This window comes from Cygnus olor, chromosome 12 (genome assembly GCF_009769625.2).
Source record: "Cygnus olor isolate bCygOlo1 chromosome 12, bCygOlo1.pri.v2, whole genome shotgun sequence".
In the NCBI taxonomy this organism is placed as follows: Eukaryota; Metazoa; Chordata; class Aves; order Anseriformes; family Anatidae; genus Cygnus; species Cygnus olor.
The window spans coordinates 11,704,852-11,720,797 of record NC_049180.1 but is presented as its reverse complement, the minus strand read 5'-3'; the positions used below and the strand labels follow the sequence as shown (position 1 = coordinate 11,720,797).

The following is a 15,946-nucleotide window of genomic DNA, read 5'->3' as shown; positions in this document are numbered from 1 at the left end:
ACTGCTGGGCTCCAACCAATCCAAGTATCTTACCGAACTTCTACTTTTCTGATCCGCTCAGAGAGACCAATAGAGTTGGTGAATAAGATGGTGCAATGTGGCGAAAATGTGCTGTTCTTAATACTGAAAAGGAGAAGAAAGAAAAAAGAATGAAGTTAGGTCCCAGGAAGAACGTTTTCTATATGCATGGTCCAATTTTCCCATCTCTGTGATGCAAAAGCCTGGATCCAGCCCATTTAATTCAGAATTGCTGAGCAAGGATCTAAGGTTTTGAGCATGGGAACCCAGCATTCCTTTGACTAAAGTAGCGCCTCTTTTAGTTTCCTTTAACTAAAAAGGAAGTACGGACCAAGGACATCCACTGAACACCTCCTCTTCAGATGGTGAAGGGTGGCCAATTGGACTAGGGAGACTCCAGACTGGAAAGAACCTGCTGAGTGAGCAAATTCAGTCACTGCAGCTCCTCCATGCTACAACCACTTGCAGGAGATGGCAAAGATCCTTCTGGGCTTTTTGTCCACATGGTAAGACTTCCCTAGCCCCTGACAGCACCTCTCCAACCTAAATTCCAAGCTTAAATGGCCAATATGCTGCCAGGAAACACTTCTGGTCCCAGGTGTGGCAGGATGCCAGATCCCTACAGGGGCAGGGCTGAAGGATGCTGACCACACACACGGGTGCTCTCTGTGGTGTGCTGTTGTACTGGGTTTGGATGGGATGGAGTTAACTTTCCCTGCAGTGGCCCATACGGTGCAGTACTCTGCACTTGTAGCTAGAATAGCACTGGTACCACACCAGTGTTGTGTCTATTGCTGAGCAATACTGGCACAGCATCAGGACTCCCTCCAATTCCCCCCACGAGCCCACAGGCTGGGGGTATGCAAGAGGCAGGGAGGGGACATCACCAGGGCAGCTGACCCAAACCAACCAAAGGGATATTCCATACCATATGGTGTTACACTCATGCACATAAAAGGTGGGAAAGGGGAAAGAGAGGGCGGGGGGCTCTCGTAATGAAGACATCTGTCCTCCCAAAAAAACCACTACACGTATTGAGGACCTGCTTCCCAGGACATGGATGAACATTGCTCATTGATGGGAAGTAGAGAGTAATTTCTTTCCTCTTTCTCTGTGCTTCTGCATGGCCTGCTTGTTTTTTTTTTCCCTCCTCCTTTTCCCTTTAATTAAATTATCCTTATCTCAACCTGTGAATTTTTTTTTTTCTTTCCAGCACACTCTCTTCTCCCCCTCTTCTTCTAAGGAGGGGGAGTGAGAGAGCAGTTGTGGCAGAGCTCAGCTGCCCAGCAAGCTAAAACCACCACAGCTGTCACTGTGTGTCAACTGACAAGTCCTAAATCTATTATGGATCATAGAATCATAGAATATCCCAAGTTGGAAGGGACCCATAAGGATCATCAAGTCCAACTCCTGGCACCGCACAGGTCTGCCCAAAAGTTTAGACCATGTGACTAAGTGCACAGTCCAACCGCTTCTTAAATTCAGACAGGCTTGGTGCAGTGACTACTTCAGTGGGGAGCCTGTTCCAGTGTGTGACCACCCTCTCAGTGAAGAGCCTCTTCCTGATGTCCAGCCTAAACCTCCCCTGCCTCAGCTTAACATCATTCCCACGGGTCCTATCACCGGTGTTTACAGAGAATAGGTCCCCTGCCCTTCCACTCCCCCTCGCGAGGAAGTTGTAGACTGCGATGAGGTCCCCCCTCAGCCTCCTCTTCTCCAGGCTGAACAGGCCCAGTGACCTCAGCCGCTCCTCATACGTCTTCCCCTCTAGGCCCTTCACCATCTTCGTAGCCCTCCTCTGGACACTCTCCAACAGTTTCACGTCCTTTTTGTACTGTGGTGCCCAGAACTGCACACAGTACTCGAGGTGAGGCCGCACCAGCGCAGAGCAGAGCGGGACAATCCCTTCCCTCGACCGACTAGCGATGCCGTGCTTGATGCACCCCAGGGTACGGTTGGCCCTCCTGGCTGCCAGGGCACACTGCAGGCTCATGTTCAGCTTGCTGTCAACCACAACCCCCAGATCCCTCTCTGTGGGGCTGCTCTCCAGTGTCTCGTCTCCCAGTCTGTACGTATAGCCAGGGTTGCCCCGTCCCAGGTGCAGGACCCGGCACTTGCTTTTGTTAAACTTCATGTGGTTGGTGATCGCCCAGCTCTCCAATCTGTCCAGGATGGATGCTGGAAGTCACATTCCATGGGACAGCTGAAGTGAGGGTTATCAGGGATGCTGGGCCTAAGGCAGGTATTTGTCCTTTTTTTTTTTTTTTTTAATATGTATCATTGAAGAAAAAAGGTTCAGTGCTGCTTTGTTTCTCAAAATAAAGCAGGTACCAGTGTGAAAGAGTTCCTGGGTGAGCCTGCATTTTCTTTACCTAGCTTGTTAATCTACAATTTCTGATTAAGGCTCCTAAAATATGCTGTGCTATCAGCACTTTTCAAATGAATGTTTCATTGCAGCTGTCAAAGCAAAGACCCCAAATGTTACCTCAGGAGTGTTAAATGGCAGAGGTACGGCAGGAAGCTCAGTAATCTCTCAATGCTCTGGTCACTCAGTGAATTTCCAGACAGACTGTAAAACAAGGAAGGAAACAGCTTACAGGGGAAACTCAGACAGCTTGTAAGGATTTCTGTAAAACCTACATGGATGTGAACATGCACAAGTGGGCGTTAAGGGCAAATACCAAAAAGCACATGTCCTGGAATGCTGTGGAAATTGAGTGATGAGTCCTTATAGGCTAATCCTTGTAAGTGTAAGATTGCTACATTCTAAAACAAGTTTTAAAAGCTTTACTTTTCTATTACTGTAAGTTCATAAAATGGTGCTATTGATGTATTTCCTTCATGCAGTACTGGTATTATGTTATTTTTGTTATTCCTGAATTTTCATTCTCAGTGTTATTCATCCAACTTTCTTGGTGCCCATCTCCTGCCTGGAGTGACCAGCTCTTCAGGAGATGGTTGTGGCTTACTGGGCCATGTGCTCTTGCTCTGGCTGTACTGCAAGTCTGGGCCTCAAGGAGTAGAGGCTAACGTATGTCTAGCCATATAACTGAGGAAGACTGTGAGGATCCACATGTATTCTGGGGCATTTACATACAGACATCATAGGCTTAGGAAAGGACAAACTGAAACAGAGAGGACAGTGGAAGGTGTGGGTTTATCTACATTTTTGGGTGAAGCCTTAGGGGTTTTCTAGGAGGTTGTGGAAGGCCTACTCAGAGATCCATTACGCTGCACAGGGCCTGCTCTGAAAGCTGTTTTCCAGCTAGCTGCCCAAGGATGCAGCCCTGCCAGGAGATGATGATCTCCTGTCCTGCAATGGACTCCACCTGGAGAAAAAGACCTCACTTGCCCATTCTTCACACCCTTTTATGCAGGCCCTGACCTCCTCTGCCTGCTCTTCAGCTGCAGAGATGTGGGTACAGCTCCACTAAGGACAGCTGGTTTACATTAGCTGCTAAACTGATCACTGAATCTGTATCAGTGGGTTGGAGAGACAGACAGACAGACAGACAGACAAGGTTGCTGAGTGCACGACACTTACTCGATTTCTGTCAGCTGGGTACAATGAGCCAGTATCTGGCACAGCCTGGTCATGTCCTCAGGACCCATCATGCAGTCCCTGAGACTGAAGCAAACAAAGCACTCAGGAGCTCAACATTTCCCATGACCATGGTGGTATGGTGATACTCCCTTCATATCCCAGAGCCTCAAGCCTCAGTACAAGGCCCTCAGCAACTCTCTTATTTCCGCTACATATATTTTGCTACCCACAAGCTAGGACTGAGAAGTCGAAACCTGTGACAAACAGAGGATTTTACCAGCTCTGAGTTGATTTAAGAGAGCCAGGCCACCAAAATACTCTATCACTTTGGGTGTTACTCTGATACAAACACATCAATTGTCTCTGGATACTGGACAGCATCTTCACCTGCTCAGCACTGTCTTAGTTCTCCCAGAAAAAGGCTCAGCAACAAGGTGTCTTCTATCTCCTTCTCCAAGAAAGGAACTGCAGAAACCTCCCTGAGTGACAAGCTGGCAGGCCTCCATGGGATGAACGCAGTAGCAAGCCAGGTCTGTATACCATTATTTAGGGGTAGAAGCTTCCCCTGCACAGCATGGCCAAGCAAAAGATACACTATTTGTTTTCACATATACACTTGTAGCATCCCAAGTCTATCCAAAGAGGGTATATTATTCATCCAGCTGCCTCTGGGATATGACTGTGACCCTCTGGTGGCCCCACAGCATGAACACCTGTTGGTCTGGGTTGACACCAACTAGCCCAATTTGTTTGGCTTTGCCAAATTACCTTCTCCCTTGTAACCATGTGTTATTTTGGAGACTGGCCTTCCTGACCAATTTCAGCAGGGAAGGGGGTGGAAGAGGGAGATGTTAAAGACAGACCTTATTCACAGAGGCGACTCCATTCGGAAAAGATGCTATCTTCCCCTCCCAGCCCCATTTCTGCATCTGGTCAATCAGTGACATACAAGCAGGGGAAAGAAAAGGCTGTTTCCCATGAGAGTGGAGTCTGCCTCTGAAGGCAGGCAGGGCACAGGAGAACTCTCTGAGAAAACACAGCTGGAGGCACAGGTCTGGTCCATACATTACACTACAGATACAGACCCTACAGCCATCTCTCCCTATGCTCCCAGGTGACAGAGGGAGGCCAGAACCACCATACCGAAAGCATTGTCCATTTGCTATGTGCTTGGGATGCACCAGGAAATTTCTTCTCAATCTGCCGGTACTTCTGTCTCTGCGGAAAGATCAGTTTCCTCAGTCATTTGTGCTGATGCCATTGCTCCCATGTAGCTGCAGAAGGGGGTGAGGTGGTGGCAATGGCCTCATGCTCCAGTCTGCCTCTCATCTCCACCTCCCAGAATTAGGCTTATATTGTTCCCATAACAAGAAGGGTCTTATCACCTCTCTGCCAGCCTCCAGAGAGCTTTGCATCCACTCACCATTTTGAGCATTTGCTCTGCCCTGGCCCAGGAGCAAGATGACTGCAGCTCTGACAAGCAGTGGGATACTACTGTCTGCTCCACAGCCTCAGGCTGCTGTCAATCAGCCCTAATGGGCCATCCTGCTCCCACCATCCCACCACCCTCACTGGAGTTTGGAGACAAATGAACTTTTAACTGGCACATCTCAGGGACTCACATATCGGGCTTAGATGGATCAATGGGTATGATTTTACCTGATTCTTTCCCAAAAGCTTAGATGAACCACCTGCATGTGTCCTAAGCTGTAACCAGAAAAGAACATAATAAGGATGGAGTTTGAAGACAAGTGCTCCTGTATCACTCCCTGAAAACCAGGGCTTGAGGTCTTAAATAGCACAAAAAACACAGGAAAAGCGCTCTTGGTCATACCTGAGGTTCATTGTTTTAATGTGTTCCAGTGTAGATAAGGACTGAGCTAAGCAAAACACAGAGTTCAGGGAGATCCGGTTGTTATCAAGCCTACAAGAAGAAGAGATGAAATCAGCTGTGGCAAGCAAAACTACTATGATTTATGGTGTGTCAACTGATAATAGAGTTCCTTGTCCAACACTCTCATAGCCTGCTTCTCTGTCACCTTCCTGCTTGTGCTTTGAACTTCCAAGTTCTGCAGACAAGACTCACTCCAGTGTTTGTTAAATTCATCCCTCACTTTTAGAGTTCAGAGAATCACAGAATAATTGAGACTGCAAGGGACCTCTGGAGATGACCTAGTCCAACCCTACTGTTCAGAGCAGAGTCAAATAGAGCAGACTTTTCAGGACATTGTCCAGCTGGGTTTCAGATATCTCCAAAGATGGAGAATCCACAGTCTCTCTGGGCAACCTGACCCAGTGCTAGACCATCCTCAATACAAAAGTTTTTTCTTACGTTTAAATTAAATTCCTTGTGTTTTAAGATACTAATGCAAGGCAAGAACAACTCTTTAGCTGTAACTACAATTGTAGCAGTACAAAATCCACAGTAACTAAGATCATGGTCAGGTCTATTAGGTTTATTACAATATCTATAGTGTGACAGTGGGCATCTTGCATGATGCTGGAGGGAAGAAAAAAAACAGATAACAGCAGTGTGTTTCATTGCACAGAAGTAAATGGAATGGTCTTGGTTTGAGAACAGTTCAATTAATCAAACAGGGACAATAAAGCAGAATGATAGTATACACTTTAAAGCAGAGTCCTGCACGATGCACTTGCAATGGCAGTGCCAGGCAGAATGCTCAGATTAATGCAATCCACCATTGTGGTTGAATTCAGACTTCACTGCTGAAGCTGGAGATCCCCAGCATCTCTTATCCAAAGATGCCCACCACATGACAGGAAGGACTGCTCTTTCTCCTGATGCAGAAGAGAGAGAGGAAAAATTCAGTGGCCTGCTAAAGACCTCAGTCTGTTTTAGAAACCAGGTGTGACACCTGCACACAAAACCACCTGTCTTCTTCAAGGAGGACAGAGTATGCAGCCTTTCAGGCACTGTTCTTAGTCAAGCTTCAAGTGGAGTAAATCTGGCCCGGACTAAAGGTGGGAAAAGACCAGAGAGCTCAGTGGGTCTACCACCCTCAAACAAACATACTATAACTTCACTTGATCCTCACAGCCCTTTCTAAATGTCATTGTGCTTCCACTATCAACACTCCCACAAAACCAAATCCATGAGTAAGGAGAAATGTGAGCTACTCACTTGAGTGACCTTAACATTTTCAAATTTGGGAGGAACTGAAACAGCCGTGAAAGTCCCTCGTCTCCCAGAGAATTATTTGATAAGCTAGGATTTAAAGAAAGGCATTTAATTTTCATAAAGAAAAACAAACAAACAAAAAACAAAACAATGTATAAAATCAGCTCTTAGTAACAAAAGCTCTGAAAGCAGAACACTGGCACCCTCATACAAACATCATGTGCAGTGCCCCTCTTCGTTTACAACTAAAGCCTACAAGGAAACTAGAGACTGGCATTAACCAGCACAAGACAACCAGAAACCCAGCTCGAGGCTCATCCTCTTCTCACATCTGCCAAGTATATTGACAGGGCTTTTTAATGCAGTTACCCGGGACCATGAGGTCACAGCTCTAAGTAAAAATCAGCCTGGACAGGCCCAACAGACGAAGCTGTTGGGTAGAGGATGGGTTAATCCTGGAGAAGGAACACGTAAGGATTATGAGGTTCACGTAAATCAAGAGATATGATTGCTTATGAAGAGCAAAAGCTCAACATTTCTTTCACTGGTTGCCAGGCCTAAGGGAATAGCCAGCCCTCAGGCTGTGTTACACAGACCACACGCCTCTGCTGGTCCTTGTTCTGTCCATAAAAGCTAGATGTCTGTGTGTGGGTGTGGCAGGGGGGCTAGCATGACACACACCCCTCCATCAGTGCTGGGTCTGCTCACCACTTGGTGTTAGCAAACAGGATCACCCCCCCCAGGCAGTGCTAACAGAAGAAAGTGCTTTGGTACTGAATGTCCTTGGGCACTGTATGCACCGTGAGATCACCTGCAAAACACAGGCTCCCACCTCCAGTTTTGGTAGCATTCTTCATCCTCCAACCAAAAGACAAAAATGACAGGGCAAGGTTTTACAGTTTTTGTAACACCTGAAGTCAGGCTACGTGATCAAATACCCCCCTTCTGGATTTATAAGCTGTGACCTTTGCCCTAAGAGGGCACTAGAACTGCATGCCTTCTTGGCAAAGGACACTAGCTCACGTAAAGCTGTGTCTTTCATAGGCCTACCTCTCTACCACATGCTCTGTACAACACTCTGGCACAGACAAATGCCATTTTCATAATATCCCAACAAAATGCAGATAAAGACCGTAAGAGCTACGAAGGACTCACTCCAGCTCAGAGATGCTGCTATATTCCTGCAGGACTGTGCAAAGCTTCTCCAGGTCACTGGCTTGAAAATGACAGTCTGTCAGTCTAGGAGAAAACAAGACATTAATAGTCCAGGCCTTCAGGATTGTAAACAAGATTGTAAACTTCATTCCTTCAGAAAGCCAGAGTATAAATGAGGATAGCAATTAAATTTCTTGCCCCCCCCCCCTTTTTTTTTTTTTGTCAGCAACAACTGATAATCTGTACTTTCAGCTCATCTTCAAAAATAGAATAAAGAGACACAACAAGGTAAAGGAAAAATGTGTCACAACAACAACAAAAAAAAAAACAGGTCCCCAAATCCTGGATAGAAGGCTTCAGGCACAACTTCATCCTCCTCCACAGGCTACAAAACAGACATGCATGCTGGGGTCAGAGCATGATCAGATATGCATTTGAACAAGGGTCCATCTTAGGATGCATTTCTCCAACGAACAGCAGCAAATTCTAAAACCCTCTAAGCTAAACAGGCCCACCTTGCTTAGTCTTTCCTCATAAGACAGATGCTCCAATCCCTTAATCATCTTCATGGCTTTACGCTGGACCCTATCTAGAAGTTCTACATCCCTCTTGTACTAGGGAGCCCAGAACAATGTACTTTGGTTACTGTAGAAAACCACAAACACTAACCACAGAGCTTCTAGTGCTGCAAGCTAGGACTGCAAGCACAGACAAATGTTTGACTTTACCAGCTCTCTTGTGATTCACCATTCAAACTTGGAGATGCAGGTTTCATCAGCCAAAGGATCCAGACATAGGAAATACATGAAATACAATGAAAATTTGCCACGATACCTTATTTTTTTTGAGAGAATAGGTGTTTGTTTTTCCTCTCCAACCTGTTGGTCATCAGTAGGGTACAAAGGCTCTTCCCTAGTAAGTGTGCACAAAAGCAGACAAGAGTAAAACACTAATGCTTCAGTAATTTGGCAGATCCCTGGGGTTTACCTGTATCTACCCTCACCAGTATCTTGCCAATAGCAGACTTTTCTTTCTTTCAGTAATCATCCAAATATGTGAGAGTGTGGACCACTGGGGAGAAGGGGAACAAGACAGACTTCCCATCTAAGCTAGAATTTGATGGAACATTCAGCTTTTGCCTAAACATGTTTTCTGCAAAGAGTCCAGGTCTGTGCAAAAAAAACCCTACTGTTCATAAATAAATGCAACATCCAGATTCCAAAATATCTGAGTTTGATATGTCATCTGGTGCCTTAAAAGAGTCACAGGCCATGTGTCTCACCCAGGCCGTCCCTCTTTTCCAAGCATAACCATAACTGGGTTGTCTCCCATGACAGTCCTGATGTTCCTCCCCAGATAAGAGGTGGGACTGAGGTGTACCATGGGAAATGCTATTTTACAGTGGATTCAGTTCACGGAGAACAAGGGAATAAATAAATGAACCTAGGGCTCCAAGAGTAACAACAAACCCCTCTCAATTAAAACATCTGGACTGAGCTGTTTTTACTCAGTTTTCTAAGGTGAAAAACAAAACTCCAAATTCATTTTGATTTACAAGTACCATGATAGGGAATGCATAGTGTACTGAACTAGACAGTTCTAAACATGCAGAGATCTGTGAATCTGTTAGGATTTTTGCTTGGAGGTGTGGGTCTTGCTTGTGTTTTTTTTTTTTTTTTTTTTTTTTTACTGTTCGCTATTATTAGAGAGCATAGCTGTCATTAAACAGCCTGTTTTGCTTAGGATCCGGGGTTGAAGTGTCCTCTAGAGACATAAAACATAATCATACATTATAGAAGTAGGTAGACAACTTTCTGGCTAAGAAAACCAGGAGAGAGTACTAATTTTAGGTTCCAGGGGAAGGGGGAAAGTAAGGTGAACTGTTACCCTTGGTACATAAACAGGATATAAGAACTAAACGAGATGCTGAGAAAAAAAACACATTTCTCCACACATACTCTACCTATGAGGAAGGGAAGCAAATTCTCTGTCTTCTGTAAACCTCAGGACTGCAGTCTTATGAGAAAGGCTAAGTGAAGAAGAAAAGGAATCAATGTCACATTCTGGATATTTAAATTAATTATTTTATGAAAGCTTCATTTTGGTGGAGATCTGTTCAAAATACTTCGGTGCTACCAATCACTTAAAATCTTCCCAAAACAAGCAAAAGATCATCTCCATTAGTTGTAAATCCTGGTATCCTGGTTGGATCAAATTATCCAATATCAGATGACTCAGTTTCTCCAAACCGTTAGAGAAAGTGCAGACAAAATCACTAGACTCGAACTCCAGGGTGTTTCCAAAGGAAAATACTAGGAGAATTTCCAGCTCCACTCCAGAAGTCAACATTTCTCATACTCCACAGAGTACCTCTCTCATAAGCTTCTCAGGGCAGAGCACAGCAATGAGTCTAAAGTTCAATTCATGCATGCCTCTGAGAATATGGGAAAGTAGGGGCAATATGCCCCTCAAATATGCATAAAGGAAAATAACATGAAAAGCGAGGTAGAAAGAGATTAAAATGCATTAATCAAAAGGAATAAAGATTAGATGTGAGAAGGAAAAATTCAGGAAGAGAAGACAGATGAAAAAAGAGGAAAAGGAACACATGGAGAGCAGGATCAGAACGGCAGTGAGACAGGGGTGACACTACCTCTGGATTATTTTCATACAATATACTTGGCAAACACTTAATTGCTGCTAAATTGTTAAATTATTCCTCTATCTGGAGCATTGATCTAGAATTTTATTAGTGCACTGGGATTACATACATTATAAAGTTCCAAACTGTGTGATAGCCTGGCTCAAGATTTCAGAGTACTTTATAACATCACTTCACCTATTTCCAATGTATTTTAGTATTCCCACAGTTCTGCACCCTCTCAAATTCTGGATGATGGCTCAGAAAGAATGTGCTTACAGCTATGCATCACCATGTGTGTAACAACTTTGCACATGTTCTTCACCCACCCACCCCTATTCTGAGCTGACTCAAAAATCCTAGAATTTAACTTTCAGACTTGTACTTTGGGATTAACCTCAAACGGGATTCTTCAAAACATACATACCTGGCTTCTACCTCCATCGTCTTCTGGCAGGTATTTACTGACTTCAGAAGACTGTAAATGCCATTAATAGAGAGGAGGTTGTGACTGAGACTAAGAAAAAGAAAAAGGCAAATATCTGGTTACTGAAATCACACACGCAGTAAACACATGGAGGACTGTCCTTGTGGAAGTGGTCATGAGTGTGCTGTGTCATTGAACTCATTGCACTTCAGAAGTGGCATGGAACAAAAGACACTGGATCACTGATTCTTCTGAGAAAGGGTTTTTAGTCAAAGGGCACTTCAGCACTTCAGATGCGTTTAGATCTGTTTCTGAGTAAAATGCTTTGAGCAAATGACCAACTTCACCCTGAACAGCCTCACGGGATGAGTCTCATCCTTATAGTGCTCAGAGCTACTTCTGTAGCACTGGTCTGGGTGAGATCTTTGCCTCCTGGACCCCTGCTCAGCATCTCTGTACAGTCAAGGCTCAGGAAAAAAGGGGCAACACTTACTCCAGCTGCTTTGAAATTGATATCCAAGGGAGGCTTTCCAGCAGGCAACTGCAGCCTTCATCTCCAAGCTTGTTACCTGATAAACTGAGACATTTTCCAGTTAGCGGGGACTGCTTTGAACAGTATAAGTAGCAAAGCTGTTAAAACCTGCTTGCTTTCCCTTTGTTACAATTGCTCTTTTGCCTGGACTGTTCTTCTGTCCCAGAGCAATCTCCCCTGTTTCTCTCTGCACTGAAATAACTCTAGACCAAGTTTTATCCCTAGAGAAACATGACTCATGCTTTAGCCCCAGAAATGTCTTTAGAAAAACCTAAGTGGAAGTGCAAAGCAAGAAACCAACTGAATGAGTGTTTACTATCCTCCTGGAAGGAAGAAAGGAAGGAAGGAAAACTGGATAACAAAGACCTCAGTTTCAAATCAGTGAGCTGGAAAACTGGGGTTAAGGGTGTAGCTGAATTTAAGACACAGTCTGGAGTGAACTGTCTTGCAACAGATATTCCTGCATTTTCCAGTGCAGACAGGCTAGAAGGAGAGTTTACAGCCAGAATCAGTTGGCCTCATATATACGCAAATAAGGAACTGTAGGGATGATACTCATTGCAATGGGTAGGTTATGAAGCGGAACTCTCCTCTCACTTCTCCCAGCAGAGCTGGACAGCCTTAAAAAAACAAAAGGAACAACATAGAAACCATCTGTGTTCCTTTACTGGTTCAGAGAATACAGCCTGGCGTTGCCTCCAGCATGCAGCACTCCTTCATTAGCAGGGTCTGCTCTACAACTGTCATCACTGGCTACAGCCCCAGGGAGCCAGAGGCTGCAGTTGTCACAGGAATTGAAAGTTGTTCAGCATTCATCTCCTGCTGAACCTCACCAAAAAACCCTAATCAGGATCCCACCAGACCTAATGCAGAGTGCTGGGATCCTTCCTTGGGGTCAGACCCCACGACTCACTGCCCTCTACATCTAAATCCACTGCTACTTGCCTCCTGCCCACAGTGACACAACAAGAAGGAAAGGAGGCACTTACTCCACTTCAGAGAGATGGGGGCAGCTCTGGAGAATGGACACAATCTCCTTTGCATGTTGCAAAGACAGGCTGCGATCCTGTAAGCTGTGAACAGAAAGGGTTAAAGAATCATAGAATGGTTTGGGTTACAAGGAACCTTAAAGATCATCTAATCCCAAACCATGGACAGGGACACCTTACACTAGATCAGATTGCTCCAAGCCCCATTCAACCTGGCCTTGAACACTTCCAGGGATGGGGCATCTACAGATTCTCTGGGCAACCTGTTCCAGTGCCTCACCACCCTCATAGTAAAGAATTTCTTCCTTATATCTAAGCTAAATATACCCTCTTTTAGTTTAAAACCATTACATCTTGTCCTATAACTACACTCCCTGAAAAAGAGTCCCTCCCCAGCTTGCCTGTAGGCCCCCTTTAGGTACTGGAGGGCTGCTATAAGGTCTCCCCAGAGCCTTCTCTTCTCGAGGCCAGACAACCCTAACTCTCTCAGCCTAAAACAAGCAGGGAGGAGGAAGAGGGACCCAGGCATTTCTGGCATCTCTCTCCGGATGAAGACACACAGAACCAGTGTCAAGAGAGGGAGTTTTTAGTCCCTGCTCTGCCACACCATTCTGGGCACATTGCTCCATCCCTCTGTACCCCTTGCTACAGAAGGAGTGCAGAGGGCCATGCTTGGAAAGTGCCCTGTGAGTGCAGTGCCTTGCATTGGAACTGCCCAGCACCGCCATTTCATCCACGTGAAAGAGATGGATGTGATTGTTTGTGTTGCACAGAACACTGAGGGCAAGAGAAAGAGGCATGAGAGGGCCGTTTCTTAGCTCTAGCATGCTTGGACTGTATACCCAAGTTCCGTTCTGAGAAAGCTAGTACTCTGCTGTCTCACAGGGAAGAAAGAAAACTATATGGCTCATGCCTTTGGTAACATGGGGCAAGTTGGGAATTATCTAGGCAACTCTGCCCCTTCAGGGCTGTTAGTTTGGCTAGACAGAGATTTTTAGTTTTATTTACTGAATCAGGTTTATTTAAAATATTTTCTTTTATCTCCTTCCTTAATCACCAACATAGCTCCTATTCTTGTTCTTCTGTAGTACCTGTCATCTGCAAATCACATTAATGAGCAGGAATTTCAATGCCTTCTCTTACCATAACTTCATATGTCTTGTTGGAATTACACATTCCTTGTTTTCTTCCCATCTCAAATCCAAAGATCTACAAACAAGCAAAATATTTGGTCTTTAATATGCCTTCATAAAATATCTGAGGACTTGGGAGCTGGTTAGTATTTTCTACAAGCTTTCTGGAAAAAAACACAAAGTCTGTGATCCGCCCAACCCTTCCAAGCAAGGTTAAATGATTTTCAAGAGCCAAAAGATCCCCATCAGGAGGTGGGAGCAGTCCAGCACAGGGGGTGTCCACATAAGATTTCACTATATTTGAATCAACTGAGTAACTGAGCTCCCATGCAAAGGCACTACTAAGATGCAGGATGTTTTGCCTGCACGGGGGTTTGTGCCACCACAGAAACAGACAAACACACCCACGGGCACCTGGCTGCCTACAACAGCACAAGGCTGTTCAGACATCTGAGTAGAGCAGCTTCTAGCTGACTCAGAGCCAGGCTAAGTCAGTTCACACATACATGTGAAATACTGTGAGGTCCCTCTAGGACTGCACAACACAGGGCAAAAGGAGCTCCCTGTCAGAGAACACAAGACTGTTTTGCAGATTCTTAATTACGGTCAAATTTACCCTTCCCTCAAATGGATGCACAAGCAGAGAGAACATAAGAGCCAGCCAGATAATGGCAAAGTTTTCCTTTTGTTTATCCTCACATTCAGTTGCCCGTTGGCTTCAGCATCAGAAGTTTTGCGACAGGAAGACGGCACTTCAAGCTTATGCAGGAACTAAGGCTCTGCCTTTGTGGAACTGGCTAACAGGTCTGTGCAAAGACCAGTTATTTTGTTTACCTTTCTCCTTGCTCAGGTGGCTCCAGCTCTGCCAGATGCAAGAGCAGAGGCAATCAGTTCTGTTCCTAGAGTGGTTTACTGTGACACCAAGCTGCTGGTTTAAACCAGCATAATTGAAAAAAAAAAAAAAAAAAAAAAGCATAATACCACATACAGTTTCTCACCTTGGAACTTTTCCAGATGTGCCAGAAAAAGATATTATCACAGTGTCCTTCCTGAAAATGAGATCAAAGCCAATGTTAGGACGCAGGTGGAAGGATGCCATTTCTTCTGTAGTGGTGCTCAGTAAGGACTAAAGCTGTTGCCTGTATGCTAAAGAGGGCCTCAATGTCTGCCATACTAGCACATTTCCACAGGCCATGGGGCTAGAAGGCAGCAGGATACCCCGTATGCTGAACTAGGGCTGCAGTACACACAGAAGAGTAACATGATTAAGGAGAAATGGGTGGGGATTTTTTTGTTGAGGCCAGCAATTTGTTGGAAAGAGGTTCTGTAGAAACTCCAACCCAGCAGGAAAAATGAGAAAATGTTGTATGCACTTTGACTTCCCCCGAGTTACACCAAGGATTAACTTGGCCCAGTAAACTTACAGCTTAAGCACTTAAAAATTCTCCCCTTTCTCTGTTATTCTGGACCTACGAAAGCACCAAAACCTGTAATTTAAAGAACACATAGACATAGCTACTTAAATCCACACCTTTTCAGTAAGCTTAGCTGGTTTGTAGCGAATTTATGCTAGCTGATAAAGAATTTCCTGGTTGAGATATTGCAGAGCTTAAAAGCAAGTTTAGATTCTGTTATATATGAAAAAATATTACACTTGCAAATCAATTTATAGACAAAGAGACCTATTAAAAATACAAACAGGAAGTCTATAATATAATCAAATCAAATTTTGTTTCACACAGAAAACAAAAAGGAACAGAAGTCATGCTTCATTGATTTTGATTAACCAACAAGTAAGCTGTGTCCATTCATTTATAAAGTCATCACTGAAAGAGACAACGTATTTGTTTTTGTAACAGCTCTCATGTATTGATACCTGATGTGCAGTTCGGTAGCACTTTGACACGTGATGACTTCCTTTGCCAAAATGAGAACAGCATTCAAGGAAAGATTGTTGTTGCTCAGACTGTGAATATCAGGAAGAATACAATTTCAGATACTGGACCCAACAGCGTGGTTATTTGTTACACAAATGCTCTCTGCCGCACACCCCAAATACCCCGAAGTACACATTCTTTTACTTATGGGGTTTCTCCAAAACTTTAGAATTTTGCATTTTGACCCAACAAAAGCATAATCACGTCATTTTTCTCCGCAAGCTATAGCTCCCATGAATTTAGCATCAGAGACCCTTCTGCTACGTGCAATAGAAGAACCATTAACTATCTTTGGTCCAAAATGTAGGGGTTGTACTTCGTAACTGTATGACTACACAACTGGCCCACAGTACAATTAAATCCTTTTATAACAAATAAATCAATTTATGTTGGGCATATTATAGCATGGTCTAAACCTTCAGACATAAAAC

At 44.5% G+C, this 15,946-nt stretch overlaps 1 protein-coding gene across 3 annotated transcripts in view; it reads right to left on the bottom strand.

Annotated features, from left to right (window-relative positions):
* The window catches only part of NLRC5 (NLR family CARD domain containing 5), a 54,960-nt gene that overhangs the window by 20,453 nt on the left and 18,561 nt on the right, over positions 1 to 15,946 (bottom strand). For all 3 annotated transcript variants that reach the window (XM_040571105.1, XM_040571107.1, XM_040571106.1), the window contains exons 10-25: positions 15,455 to 15,544; positions 14,577 to 14,627; positions 13,589 to 13,654; positions 12,446 to 12,529; positions 11,418 to 11,501; positions 10,925 to 11,014; positions 9,820 to 9,885; positions 8,691 to 8,768; positions 7,857 to 7,940; positions 6,705 to 6,788; positions 5,397 to 5,486; positions 5,222 to 5,269; positions 4,706 to 4,780; positions 3,563 to 3,646; positions 2,504 to 2,587; positions 34 to 123 (exon numbers count right to left, since the gene is read on the bottom strand). In XM_040571105.1, coding sequence (XP_040427039.1) covers positions 34 to 123; positions 2,504 to 2,587; positions 3,563 to 3,646; positions 4,706 to 4,780; positions 5,222 to 5,269; positions 5,397 to 5,486; positions 6,705 to 6,788; positions 7,857 to 7,940; positions 8,691 to 8,768; positions 9,820 to 9,885; positions 10,925 to 11,014; positions 11,418 to 11,501; positions 12,446 to 12,529; positions 13,589 to 13,654; positions 14,577 to 14,627; positions 15,455 to 15,544 — 1,248 coding nt within the window. The remainder of the gene's footprint in view (positions 1 to 33; positions 124 to 2,503; positions 2,588 to 3,562; positions 3,647 to 4,705; positions 4,781 to 5,221; positions 5,270 to 5,396; positions 5,487 to 6,704; positions 6,789 to 7,856; positions 7,941 to 8,690; positions 8,769 to 9,819; positions 9,886 to 10,924; positions 11,015 to 11,417; positions 11,502 to 12,445; positions 12,530 to 13,588; positions 13,655 to 14,576; positions 14,628 to 15,454; positions 15,545 to 15,946) is intronic.